Below are 15,353 nucleotides of genomic sequence, written 5' to 3' on the forward strand. Positions count from 1 at the left end.
TAGTGCATTATACATATTTCGATATTTCTGGGTTCTCACTCACATAGTTCTTATTTTTATTGAACAAACTTGGTATAAGAAAATATGTACCAATTCCTTAACAATTCCAGAGAATAAGCGCGATTAAGTATACAAAGTAACGTTGCTATTTAGCAATCTTTCTTTTTCGATTTGTGGGCTGAAATGTGTGAAAATACAAAAAACATATTATTTTATTGGAATTGCGACGTCTATGCTAATGAATCGAACTAGTTATGATTTGACATACTTTTAAAAGGACAACCTTTGCGCAGGCGCTATTGTCTATGGCTTGCGTAATTATTGCAATCCGTTTATTGTTTATGAAGATTATTAATCTTCGTTGGAAAACAAAATGACAAAGCCATTATTTAATAAATGTGCTACCTTCCACCTCAATAGTTTTCATTGACGGTCTCCAACCGTCCACTAAAATTATTGTGAAGTTCCATTATTTCCTACTTAATCTAAGTTATTTCTATGAATTAGACATATACAACAACTCCAACGAAATTAATATATTATGTTATTATTATTGACTAAACTGATTGCGTAAGAACTTTGGGAAGTAGGTAATGGAATGTATATTTTTAGTTTCTGTAGTAAAGTTATAACAGTCACTATTTTTCTTCCTTTTTTATCTATTTAAGACAACCATACTCACTATATTCGTCATTTTATATTGGAAGGCATTTGGAAGGGTTAGGTTCCATAAGTGAAGTAAATCCGGGTGTGTAGAATAGCCATAATATAAAAATTAACATTACCCAATGAACTTTCCACTAATCGACATTACTTGCAAAATAAACAAGCATTTCAAAAGAAAGACGTAATATTCGTTATCGTTAGCACAATCACTACAAAGGTAAAAATTTAAACCTCCTTTACAAGTCAAGGTGAATGATTTACATTGTGATGGAAAATTCAGTGACAACAACAACTAACGATATATATATATATATACCTAATATTTTTTATTTACATTTGTTGATAGTAGGTACTTATGAAATATATGTTTTTATTATATGTCCTACTACATTTATACGAATTTATAAATAATCTAGTGACTCTTCCCGGCTTCGCTCGGGTAAAACCACGAAAAAAACATGATAAATTATACACTTAAACCTTCCATCAGACATACTACATAGGGACAAACATCGAGAAGTTACTTTGTTTTAAACCATAGTAGTAAAGTAAATAAGCTACCTTTTTGTGTAATAAAAGTTCAAGGCTAAACTCGAAACGATGAATTAGCTGCGAAAAAGTCTGAATGATATCGTTCAATTTTCGTCATTATCTATCAATTTAATCAATAATAAAGAAAAACTGTTTTGTTGGTGAGTACGTGGAAACGTGACGTCATTACAACCCCACGTATGACTCACCCTGGGCGGATGGGGGTTGGGTCTGCGGCGGGGTGGCGGGCGCGCGGGTGGGGTTGGTCGGCGTCGGCCCGCTTTCCCGTTTCTTGCCGTTCCCTGAAAAAGAGAAATAAACTCATAACTATAGAGAAGCAGCAACTCACGATGGTTTTGATAGAGATTTTCTTCAAAATAAAATTTTAAAACGTCTTCTGCGTGGACAAGAAAATGTGATAGCCATATAAATACCAATTGATAGTAAGAGTTAAGTACAACATCATAAATTTAAATCTATTATTATTGTTTATTCTACATGTACTAAATTTGATGAAAATCAGTCAGGTCAGACTTCGAAAATTCTCCTAAAATAGTGCTTTTAAAAATGATCTCACGAGCACCACATGATACCACTTTAGACGTCTTTTGTAGCAAATAAATGTGAATTAGTGTGACAAACTTTGCTCAAACACTTCAATGGAGCTATCAATCTTTGAAAAATGGTAATCGAAACAGCCATACACTATATGTCTTTCCTACTCTTATACGATAAAAAATATAATGTTCAAGTACAATAGAGCTATTGTTTTCACTTATACGTCTTTTGCAGCATACGTCTAATCTCTAACATCGGACAGAGTCGTGGGAACAAGATTACACAATCGACGAGAATAACGTCTTTATAAAATTAAAACAAGCCCAACATTCACATCTTATCTAATTTATTACATATATTTATTTTTAGACAAAAAATATACAAATAAGTTATATAAAAGGTTAGATGTTAAAATTTAATAGACACAATGAGAGAGAATCATATTTACGAAGGTACAGTAGAGTATGTACTTTACTTGAACTTGAAAAATGACAGTCAGTTTCTAATGTCAATTGCTTAATCAATGTTAAAGATTTTCTTTTTCAATAATATCAAAATGACGAAAACTTAAAATTGAGTATCATAACTATCTGATTGATAAATATATACAGATATATACAAATATCAGATCTGTTAATAGAATGTTGTTCAAATATCAGTTACAAGCTAGATTTCTATCGATTGCAATAGACACGTGAACAATCTGCAGTAGCATGTGAATAACCAGCTGCCTTGTTAAGTAGTTGATACGTTATTTAATTTCTTATACTGTATGTTTGTAACGCGATAACTTTCGAACCGTTGGTCCGAAATTGATGAAATTTAAAAGGTGTGCAGGATATAATAAAAAAACATTGTGTTCGCGAGGTCTAAGTTCGCAGCGAACAACTAGTTTATTTAAGTACGATATAATTCACTTTGACAGAAACAGAGTTGAACTTAGAGTACTTATAGAAATTGTTGAAATTTAGTAATTATAATAAAGAAATACAAAGTTTTTAACATGAATTATGTAGTCACAAAATTCATGCCAGATGCCTTTAGGCGACTTTAATAAAATCTGATACCAGTGTTAGCAATAACACACTTGAAAAGAAAGAATCTGATTACCATCAGTATATTGATTCTGATTCGTGAGGTCACTCGTCTAATACTGTAGTACCTCTTTACAAAAAATTGAGTCAAAATTATGACTTACGTTAGCATAATCAATACCCGATCTCAACAATAACTTCGTTTGATGTCAAGGAGTTCCGTACATTGACTCCAGTTCTAACTAATTCATGGCTTTTATGTTACTAGCCGAAATCGAAGCCTAGAGTTTATTGACCTGTATATATTCTTTAACAATTTTTTTCATAAGTATCTAGGTAATGGAAGATATCTATGCAAAGAGTCATGAAAAAAAGTATTGAATCGACGATAATATTGACATTTTTAATACGATGAAATCGTAGCTTGATTCAGAAGATTCTCGTCTTTACTCTGTTTTAGGTATCATTTACCAACTTACGCACAAACAGACACGGCATATTTTATTCACTCCAGTAAGTGAAAAAAATTCAGCTAGGATTTTAAAATTTTGCTTTCTCCATAAACAATTTAAGTAATACAATATATATATACTCGTATATCCTAGCGCAAGTTAGAATTTTAATCATTATCAATATATTTGCTCACCTCTAGCACCGAAAGATCCGAATCTTTCTCGCGTTACTGCTATTTTATATTTTTTGTCGTTCGGAACCGGTAGTTTCGACGGGTATTTCTCGGAGTTGCTTCTGTATAATTTCTCCTTTGAACCGTGGGCCCCCATCTTCGGTCTCCTCATTAATATTTACTAAGGCATTTCACACTATTTATAACTTAGGCACTTTTAGGAACTACATAGTCTTATTTTTAGTCACATCACTGTTTTTGGTGTGCACTGCGCTAGTCTCTTATCATTTTATCACCATCACCTGAATATGGATGTATGCATGACTGCTCTAAAAAACTTCTCATTAGTCAAACAATGTTTGTCAACAATTTTGTCTATGTGTCATTATCTCAGTTCATTGCTACTAGCACGACCACTAGATTCAAGATATTTTTTATAGGAACTTATTATATTCCTGTAAGTGAAAATTATTCATAATAAGTTAATTTGAGATGATTTTTATAGGATACATTTTTCACTAAACTAGTTTATCATAAAAACCACAAGTAAGATTTTTCACATTACGAGAATATAGCCGAATTATATTAAAAGCACTTGTCTTCAATGTTACTTTGATCGCAGTAAATCTAAAACATATGCTTTCTATAGTAAAGAGCGTAACACGTGGCCGTACGTGGCAGTCAACAAAGCCGGTTTGCTGATATAATTATTGCAACGCGAGTCTATTTCGGTAGTCAACTCACTCATAACCATTATACAAGACCCCTCTCTAAATACCCCCTCCATACAACAAACAACAACGTCGGCTGATGGAGTGAAATCCTGCGGATCATGAGGAACTGGCCATTACACTACAGTCTGTTAAAAAGGATACTTTCTTAGCTGCTTAACTCGGTCATTTGTCATTCAATGTTACACTATTGCACTAAGTACGCTTAGTACTTTCAAAACATTTAGTCATCGTCATAAGTCGAAAAATAATTCGCTTTCTTTTTTGTTGTTTAATTAAAATTTCCAAAAAATAGGTAAGTACATAAGTTTTAAAAAGATCCTTGCCCGTCGTGGTCCACTCAAGTCTATGATAATATCGACATATTTTCAGCTGCTCTTTGCAGGATCTGTTTATCAAGTAATTAGAAAGAAAATACGTAAAAATTATAGTGTCCATGTGTATAGATAGGTATGTAAGAGAAAATGAACCGGCGACCAATTTCCGCCATGTGATGGCTTCGCACAGCAAAGCGGACTTGATCCTTCTTCATAGGTTGTAACGAAAATTGGAAATGAATCAGAATTAGCGTTTTGATTGCTTTTTGGGCATTTCTCATTATTTCGAGTTGTTCTTCATAGAAAATATTATTTCCATGATGCAAACGTATTGCGTTATTTCGTATCGTTTAAGTGCCGTTCAAGTTTTATGATAAATAATATTATATGAAATAAGAACTCACCGGCAAAACTTCACCAATACTTTCGAAATAACCTTGGCATCGGTGGTATAAATTTTCCGCTAAAATATTTTTGTTATAGTCTGCCTAAACTAAATTAGCTTTCAATCTCGGAATGATTTAATTTTATCCCAATAAATCAGTCCACAGTATTTTAAAACAAACACTCCCGAGTCGCCACCGTTAAAATTGGGCGTGCTAAAATTAACTTCACTAATTGATCTTAAGTTTTATTTTAATATACATATATTCTGAAAAAGAGAACGTAAATGTTCTTCATGCGAAGAGAATATATTTCTCATATTTTTACGCGATATTAGAGACAAGTAACATTTATAAGAACTATAATTATGTGGGTGCAATGCTTAGGCTATATAGTATTTTATTTACATGAAATTTTTTAACGTAAAATGCACTATATGTGTCGCAATTTTTTATCTATGATGTTGTACCCGCCATATTCGAATTAATTTTCAATAAATATAATTCATAATGACGACATCTACTTGCTATTTTTCAAGTTAAATTTACTTAAACAGTGTGTCAGAGCCAGAGAGCAAAACAGTGTCCTCTTTAATTTTAGTCGTAATTGTTTTAGTCACTTTATAAAACAAGTAGCAAGTGGCAACATTGCCTTAGATTTGTGCTATTTCTGCGGACGGATTCAGGGTTAAATAACTTGGATGCTCAACTGCACGACGCAGTTGAGATTTTGAGATATTGTGTTAATGTTTGAACCTAAGTATATAAAAGACAATACTGCTCGTTACATTTGAGTTCTAATTTTTGAGAAAGAAGTTCGGCTTCAGGGCAACATGTCTTGTCATAGAAAAATAGTACCTATGTACATCAAAATATTTTTTAAGTTGGCAGCGAGGCTTCAATATGAGCAACGACGTAAGCGCGGGTGGAACATCAAACATAGCGAATGATGTTTTGCAATTTTTATTTAATGTACAAGGTTGTGTCTATAACTGCTACATTCCACACTATTTGTTTTATTGGAGTTTAAAATAATTTTGATGACGATTTTATCATTGAAGTCAGCTTATCACAGAGGAGTTTTCCAAGTTTATATTTTATGCTCATATGTCAACTAGAGGCAAGATATTGTTGATTTTGCCTTTACTAGTAATCAATCGGAAACCTGAATATTTTGGTTTGGTGATAAATAAATAGAAATTAAAAAGAAATTGCTATAAAGAGGTATATAATTTTTAACATTGCCACGTAAAAACAAATCTTTGATATAAAATAATAAACGATATTTCTATATAACAAAGATATTATATTGCAATTGATTATAGAATAGTTGTTCTAAACAAATCATAAAATAGAAGTGATCAACAAATAAACAATGACAAAACTATCCGTAATGATGAAATCATATCGTGTCGAGGAAGATGCAACCTTATGACTACATGAGGTTGCATCTTATTACACTTACACTTACACTAATATTAAATCAACGAAAAATCGTACTAACCTACGATGATCATTATGTATGATACGGTACGATTTTTCGTTGATTTAATATTAGTGTACATAATATAATTATTTATACATACATATATATTATATTACATATTATATTATAATATAATATTAATGGTAAAAAAATATTGTAAAAGGGAGTATCCATACAAAGACTCATCAAACTCTAATATATTGTTAGGTCACGATTTTGTTACCGTCATTTTTGTTCAAATAACGTATTCGCTATTATCAATCACTCACACAGAACACTTTACAAATATAACTTCAAACCTATCTCATATTACGAACCCAGCCTACACAAGCTTAACACTGTGGAAACAATGAGTGACTGGTATGTGTAGAGCCGCGGTGTAACGCTAGTGCCCCACCATTGCTTCGCTTCAATAAGACAGAAATCTATTGCTAAAAAAAACTAGCTTCTTCGACAATTAGATTCAGCTCAATGATTTCTAACCACATACTGAGGTTACGCCTGCGCACTGCACCCATGCAATCTTATTGCACTTATATGCACACATATATAGGTATATATTTAGAGAAGCAGGCGACATAATTTAGATGAAATTTTGTAGACCATACCATATTCGCTATCCTGAAAGGAAAATGCATTGCATTTGCCTACAATTTTCTTTTCATTTAGGCCTAAGTACATTGCCTGAAAACTAGGACGTCTTCAAGGCACCTTGCAATTAATTCTCTGGATGTGCAACACACAGGCCATAATATTGATGAGTAGAATTATTTAGAACACGTTGCGACATCGTGGAAACAGGTTAAGTGACATTTTAGTACTGTCATAAAATATTGCTATAAGTATGAACAATTCGGTTCCATGAAATACAACTATACGCCACGTTGTCCAGACCACCATGTATTCAATTGTTTTCCAAGTAAACAAAATATTTGTTTTGATTTGCTTTAAATTATGAAAATATGTAATCAAATTATATTCGATTATAGCTTCCAAGAAATCGCGAATCGTGTCGTGCTTCTGTAATAAGTAAGTTGGTACATGCGTCATTATTTAAAATTATACAAACATGTTAAGTTTTGAAGGTCATTATGTCATCGTAGGTATGTGCTAAGTGCAAAAACCGACTGATAAAATAACTTTACAGAAAACAAAGGGACAAAAACAAGCGGTGACCTTATAGAAGTTAATCTCTATAATACCTAAATAAATTATGACCTACCTCACGGGCCCAATAATAGATTAAAACTACTTAGTAGCAATACAAGGGTTAAACGTACCTTCCAAAAGACAGCCAAAGCAATACATTTTGGAGTCACCCTTCCTATGACCGACCACTGACAAAACCATAGCAGGCCGATATCAATACTATAATATTCCCGACAATAGATTTAAAAACAAATATATATTTACTTACAAATGGCAAAACGCATGACCGAACTTAAAACTACTGCTAGCCAACTCACCCATAAAAGACATACTACCGACTGATTCCAATATGGGTGTGGATTCAGCATCACATCACAATTCCAAAGGAATCACAAAACCCCGGCTAAATTCAGGAGTTGAGCAGTTATCTGTTACTGTATCTGTTTTATCGATGCCCTGTTGAGTTTGGCTGGTTAATAGGCTAGAAAACTCAGTCATCCGAATCTTTATGACATGAACGATTGAAAACTGATAGGTACATCTTGCAAATAAGCATTTAAACATCACTGTTATAATTTAATAAATACTTTTAAATATATTCACTTTTCTAAGAATTTTACTTAATTGCTATCAATATCAGATGTTATAAATAATTTAGTTACGATAGATATTTCATACGTTTTCATGTCAAATAAATAAACTTTTGTATAAATTATTTGCAACCTACTTTAACTCTTCAAACGTGAAAACTATTTAAAAATGTTTTATGGTCTAGTTCATTCAGAAGTAATCTGTTGGGACAATCGAGAGGAACGATTTCGAAATAAAAATGCTACTGGATCAGAAATAGATGAGGTGGTGGAGACGAAAGCGAGTGAGGAATGTTTGTCGGTTTGTCACCGATGGACACGACATCACCCTGTGTACATCACTATACTACCATCTCTTGCTATTCCTAGGATAATGATATATGAAATATAATTGATCAAGGTAGATCTAATGGCAAGAAAAATCTAGCAGCATACATTTGTTCGATTTTTGGTGCAGCAGCATTTACAAAGTTGGAGGATCGTCACATCTATATACAACTAATTATGCAGGTCAATGGCCTTCTCTTTTGAAGGTTTTGATAATAATGATTTGTAACAAAAGACTTAAATAAAGAATACCTACCTATTCAAATAACAGGTCAGATATTCTAAATTGGAGTCATAACTAAATCAGACATTGACTTCTCGAAATATTTTCTATCTATGTACCTATCGGTAACATTTATGTAAAGATATGTATACTGGTTCAACAAACTACCTAAGACTCGAATCCTTACTTGTAATTTGAACAAAACAAAATGATACGAGTATGATCAGAACTTCCACAAATCATTGTATCTGAAATGTAATACACTTATTTTGGTGTTTTTTGGTGCTTTGCTTATTTATAGGATGTCGAAATTGCACTTTCCACTATTTCGAAATGACTCCTAAGAAAAAGGCTTCTTTTAGTAAACATAGGTAATTTTTCCCAGAAATATAAATTGTGCAACAAAGTAACTACATATCTAACTGGCTAAAAATATATCTTGTGTGGATAATGCCGCTGCAACGAAATTAGGTCGTACTACTGCATCAGTTTTGGCGGAATTTCGTAATAAACAAACACCACAGCTTCGGCTGGCTCTCTGCCAGTTGCAGTCACAGAACAGCTGGACTCATTTTTTTTAAATCAGGTAAGATACCAAACTACTATGATTTTCTAAAGAACTTTGTACAAATTTATTCTAAGACCAATTCGAAATTCCACTGAGCCATGTTAACAGAGTAGACCAAGCTATGCCAATGCCATCTCATCAGCACCCAACAGTAACTAGGTACTTGATATTAAGTACTGTTAGCAAATTAGTTTAAGTATCTTAAATTAAATGAAGTACTTATGATTTCAGCTCAAGTCATGGGCCACATCAAGGGCCATACTAGACTAGTGCTCTGCAACCAACAGAATTTCGTATATCAAAAATTGAATTTATCGCGAACCGTCAGACAGACAGACGCGGCAATGGACTTTGTTTAATAATACGTGATATTGGAATAATTTTACCGCCACTGATTCTCGCTTTCGGGAATTCAATCTTTGCGCATGGTATGGTCCACACCCATATTGATGTTTGATGCTGTCTGTACACGACGATAGCTACATTAAATCACGAGCGATGTGAGGACACGAACAGATTTGCATCCGGTATGAGAATTGTTCTCTGAGCACTGTATGATGGAATCACAATAATATATTATGACTCTTGTGAATTTAAATTTTTCGGAACTAACCGACAAATATCTGGGAGTGGTAAAGTGTATACCTACCCAAAATTATTCCAACTATTCATTAAATTATTCAATTTAGTTATCATACTAGTCAATTTAGCAACATGAAATATAATGTACACAAATGATTATATATTCATAATAAATCATTTCTTAGGTTATTTCAAAAATATCAATAAGGCATGTAAAGCGTCACCCAGGGAATAATGCATCAAAGCCAAGTAAAATTTCTAATACGGGTATCCAAAGTTACAAAATACAGCAACTAAACTATTCGATAGTAAATTATTAATGAAAGTCACGTAACGTTAAATTGTGCATTCGTTACACGTTCCTATTAGTTACGCGAACTCGTTGCGGCCAGCAACAAATCGAGGTGGTCACAATAACTTTTTTTTACTTATCGTCGCATTCTTTCTATGTAAATTTGATGCAGTATTGACTAACTACATGGCTCTCAGGTATGGTTTTTAATCAATACCTGAGATGATCTAAAAATGTCCCAACACTATACGAGTATAGAAATAGATTAAATTCCAGAGATCTTTTAAAGTTCAATCAAATTTATCCTCGCACAAGATAAAATGCTGTATTTATACTTACTACTTTATCAAATATTAAAATATCTACTATTTATACTTAATCAAATATGCGTGACTTTCACTACTTTTAAAACACTGTCAAAAATAGACTTAATATAATTAATTGTTGACACGAATCAACCAAGTAAATCGCTAATAAGCTTGTTAAAAAGAAATTATTCGATAAAACATACAACAATTTTGCCATCAATGTGGGCAAAAACGTGACAGTGAAAATACGGCACGAACCGTATGTGAATTTATAAGATTATATAAGAACGATATTGTGATTTTATAAAATAATTCATATGGTGGAATACATAGGGAGCAAATTGCTTTAAAGAGATTTGTAAAGTATCTATTTACCCATCGAAGTGATTAATATAGTGATGCATCGACGTTTGAGATCGAGTGTGGTGGAATAAAAACAATGTGGCTTATTAATTACTTTGCTTTCCAATCTATTGCTTTAATCAATGACGACAAGGAGATAATTTCACTTCAGAAGTCAGTCTAGATTTTACGAACAATTTATTTAAAATATATGCCCAAAATGCATAACATAAACACACTTATAGATTTACGCCAAATTTTTTCATACGCAAAACTTACGACATGATCACTGAACTCGAAACATTTTTTTTTGAAATGATAAGTAAAAGTTACAAATTTCGACAAAATTCATGGTTAATTAAATAATTCCAATTAATAACTAATTCCCAATTGCTTGCGCATTAGTATAGAGTAAAAGTAGACTCGAACATTAAATTTTTAATGTTTGCACAGTAAAGCTTACAAACAACAATAAACAACCAGTTTTATAGAATCACCTGTAATGAATATACTGGATATAACCGGTTCTTGTGGTCGTCGTCACGGAACCACGAAAAGGTAGTCGTCACACTTTCAACCACTTTAGATAATAGCGAACACTATGACTTAGGAAAATTTATTCTTTGGGCTCCTTAAATGTCATTTACAGTGTAAATAAAGTGTATGGTTATATTCCCCTAGTCTAGCATTGGTAAGTACTTCTGCGTGTTTTAATAAACTCACACCTACCTATTTGTACGAGAACCTAAATGCCGATGTTAATGCTGTAATGGTAAGATTTTGAAAAACGTGAAACTAAAAAGGTTCCATGAGCTATTGCCATTGAGCATGCTGGGAAATTAGAATATGAAAGAAGAAATGCACATAATGAAAGTACATCTATAGGTAGGTGTATCTGATAGATTACATATACATAAATATAAAAGAACGAGCGAAATTCAATTCACATATAATACAAGATACAATATTAAATCTCTCAGTATAAGCCTATATGTCGAAATGGTTAGTAAGTTATGGCATTTAAATAGAATCTGGAAAACTAGGTCCTAGTATAAATCATAGCGGTAATGTGTAGTAAATTATACATTGTTGACTTACTCGAAAGTTTTGACTTTTATCTACGATAAATTTTGAAGTAGTACTATAAACTCGTTACGGAATGTATTAAACTAATAACTTTTATATCGTCACAAATATTTTCTCAATTTTTATGTCCACCTCTAATAATTAAGTACAGTTCATACTAAACAAATAAGAAGTCACTGTCAAAATAAAAGAAAATGAAAGCTGTTGGAAATAAAATCATTGAACGGCATTCTAAAGTGCAATGATGTCTTTCTTAGAATCGTATGCGTGGTAAACAATGTGGGAGGCTGGGAACGGCACAAGCTACTCCAAACAACGGAAACATACTGAGAACCGTAATTTGAGAACGGTAAGTTAAACAGATTCTCTCCTCCACCAGTCAGTGCAAATAACAGTCTGGCAACACTAAAAATATAAGGACAAATAGTAGCACTGCCCTGTGATGAGAAAGACGTCTTAATAAGAAACAGACTGGCAAAACTAAAATATAAGGACAATTATTAATAAGAATACTATTTGTCTAATACTATTTGTCTTTATATTTTAGTGCAGCACTGCCCGTGACGAGAAAGATGTCTCAATAAGAAACGAGTTCAATGAGAGGTAGATGGTGAGTGAGGATGAGATATTTACATGCAATCAGTATACAAGATTTAAGATATATCAATTAATGGTGTCAATTATTAGCGCTAAATAAGTTACATAATTTTACTGACGACCTCGGTGGCGCAGTGGTAAAGTGCTTGCCTCTGAACCGAGAGGTCCCGGGTTTGATCCCCGGTCGGATCATGATGGAAAATGATCTTTTTCTGATTGACCCGGGTCTTGGATGTTTATCTATATGTGTATTTGTTATAAGATATAGTGTCGTCGAGTTTGTATCCCATAACACAAGTCTCTAACTTACTTTGAGGCTAGCTCAATTTGTGCGATTTGTCCCAATATATTTATTTATTTATTTACTATAAAATTTCAATCTCCAGTTTATTTTCGCAAGCCGCATCTAAATTGAATCATGTCAATTTAATTTACTTAGTGTTGACAACTATGCAACATTCAAATCTAGATTAAATAATATCGATTCCATGAGTTACATAGCTAAATAATTGTCCGACCTACTCTAGGCACATCGTCGATGGCCTGAAAAGCTTATGTGACATTGCATTAATCTACATGGAACTATCCTTGCTTTTAGGGCGTTGAAGGCGAATGTCTATCCAAAGATAATGCGCCCACTACTACTACTACTGCCTACCTACGACATCGTTCTTGAACCTTAAATAATTACAAATCATATTTTACTATTACTATTGTAGTCCGATAAGTGAAAATCGTAGGAAGATTTATCTATTTTTCGTCTAATATGTTTGTGTTATGTTTAATGCTGCACTGAAATAACTTCTTAAAATTTACATTGTTGTATAAGCTACAACTATTAAGCTAAGGAAGATCTCCTTAACTAGTACAGAATTTCCTTTTACCTGGGAAGTTTGCTTTTTTTGATATTGATATAATTATTTGTTATCAATGATTTTTTTTTGAGAATTTCAATCACCGCCATTAACCTCTTTTACTACCCTAATTAATGAGTAATAAATATGTGTTGGAAGTATTGTAAAATTATATCAATATATGATTTTTAAGATTTTAGAAAGGTTCTTTATTTTGAACGACGGTAATGACGGCGGACAACTTTAATTATTTGAATGGAGTTATGTATACTATTAACTTATAAAATGTGCAGCAACACTAAACATACTTTTTACTCACGAATCATTCAACAATAATCAATACTTATTATGGGGTTAGTAGATTAGTGATAAAGATTTGGGTCTCCGAAACGGGGTTAGGTAATACTAATAATTGTTTGTAATTCGTGAATGTTCCGTGAGCTTTTGTTCTATAACTTAATCAATTTCGTGAGCATGATGAAAAATATTCAACACGATCCAAATACGATACGAGGTCATGTTCACCTGCTTATCAGTTTGCTTAGATAGGTAACGACATCTGTGACTGGTTTACTGACGGTACACGTACACTATCACATCTGGACAATATTATTTATTTAAGTTAATTTCTAGCAAAATAAAATAGAAACATTAATTATAAATACAACTTGGACGTTGAATTAGCTAGTGAGTTGTTTTTTTTGTTGTTTGAGTGAGTTGTTTATTTTATTGTTTGTTAGTTAATTGCTTTTAACAAATTCACCAGATGTAAATTTGGATTACAGTGGTTTTCACATTTGTCACCTTTCCTTAAAAAATAAATTCGACATTTAAAATGAATGAGATTAAAATTTTTAGTCAAGGGTGAACCAACCAGTAGGGATAGGCAATTCGCGTCCTACTCTTCGTCAGCTTTGCTGCGGTCTGGGGTCAACGATTCTCGCATCGTCAACAAATCCATCGACGAGAATAACCCGTTACACTGCATCGGTCTCTAACGATTTCAACAGCACGTTTCTAAACTAAAACACCTATTTTGTGACAGTCTTTTGAAAAGATCAGTGTAACTAGAATTTTAAAAGTAAACATTTTGTTTACATTTTTTATGGCTGTTAGACACTGGCTGATTGCCTTTTTTGCCCTTCCTTTCCTAATGGCAAACCCAAACAATTAGTTTTACATATCTCAGCTCCATAAGGCATTAAGTCCTAGTATGAAAATAGTTTGCACCATAGTGTTTTTGAAATCACGACCACGGCGACTGCAGTCTTTGAAACGTCAGCTACATAAAAAGGTTCCAGAGAATATATATGTAGTTAAGAGTTTGATGTGAATAATGTTATGGTGTAGCCCCAATTTGTTCCGGAAACCCCACCTACCATAACCCCGACCTATTCTCTAGCTCAAAATTGAACAAATCTAACTATAATGAATGTGTGACGCAAATCGAAAATGCTGGTAAGTAATGCTAACTCATAGTAATAACGTATCGTAATAAGAGACACATATGAAATATATCTCGACTCTCCCGCCGTCATGCTTTCGAAACGGATTATTTCTTTATCAATTTAACAAGCTTCAATCATTCCTCGCATGTGCAGTCTCAAGACGGTGAAAGGTAGGTGCGTGACTATCTGTGACTATTATACAAGACTGCAAGCTCTAAACGTAGAGACATAATCCATTTATCGGTGCACATACCTTAGTCTTGTTACTTTTACACAATCTGAAAGGAAGCCACGTGCATAATTTCCCCATAGTTTTTAACCATAGGTAGTATTTTAACGAATGGCTTATCAATGCCCAATGTAATGTTTATTATAAAGATATCGGACAAAACGTCACCTATTTAATGTAAATATTCGTAAATTGTATTTTTTTTATTCGTGTAGTTATTTAGGTAGGTACCTACCTCTGTAATTTATTTGTCTGTTAGCCAGTTCTAGAATATAGGTAGGTATGTGAACTCATCACTGCATCACTTTCTAACGTTAATATAAATAATTATAATTTAGTTAATGTTAACATTTTTTAAATCGCATTTAGTGTTAGTCAAGATATTAGGTAAATATAAATCTTATGTGAGAGTGTTATATTTACATGA

At 32.8% G+C, this 15,353-nt stretch overlaps 2 protein-coding genes across 3 annotated transcripts in view; one reads left to right on the forward strand and one right to left on the reverse strand.

Moving 5' to 3' along the window:
* Nucleotides 1–15,353, forward strand: part of alc (alicorn) — a 144,237-nt gene that overhangs the window by 120,158 nt on the left and 8,726 nt on the right. The window lies entirely within an intron of this gene.
* Nucleotides 1–15,353, reverse strand: part of toc (toucan) — a 56,464-nt gene that overhangs the window by 26,643 nt on the left and 14,468 nt on the right. For both annotated transcript variants that reach the window (XM_053756475.1, XM_053756476.1), the window contains one exon: nucleotides 1,407–1,499. In XM_053756475.1, coding sequence (XP_053612450.1) covers nucleotides 1,407–1,499 — 93 coding nt within the window. The remainder of the gene's footprint in view (nucleotides 1–1,406; nucleotides 1,500–15,353) is intronic.

Source organism: Plodia interpunctella, chromosome 16 (assembly GCF_027563975.2).
Source record: "Plodia interpunctella isolate USDA-ARS_2022_Savannah chromosome 16, ilPloInte3.2, whole genome shotgun sequence".
Lineage (NCBI taxonomy): Eukaryota > Metazoa > Arthropoda > Insecta > Lepidoptera > Pyralidae > Plodia > Plodia interpunctella.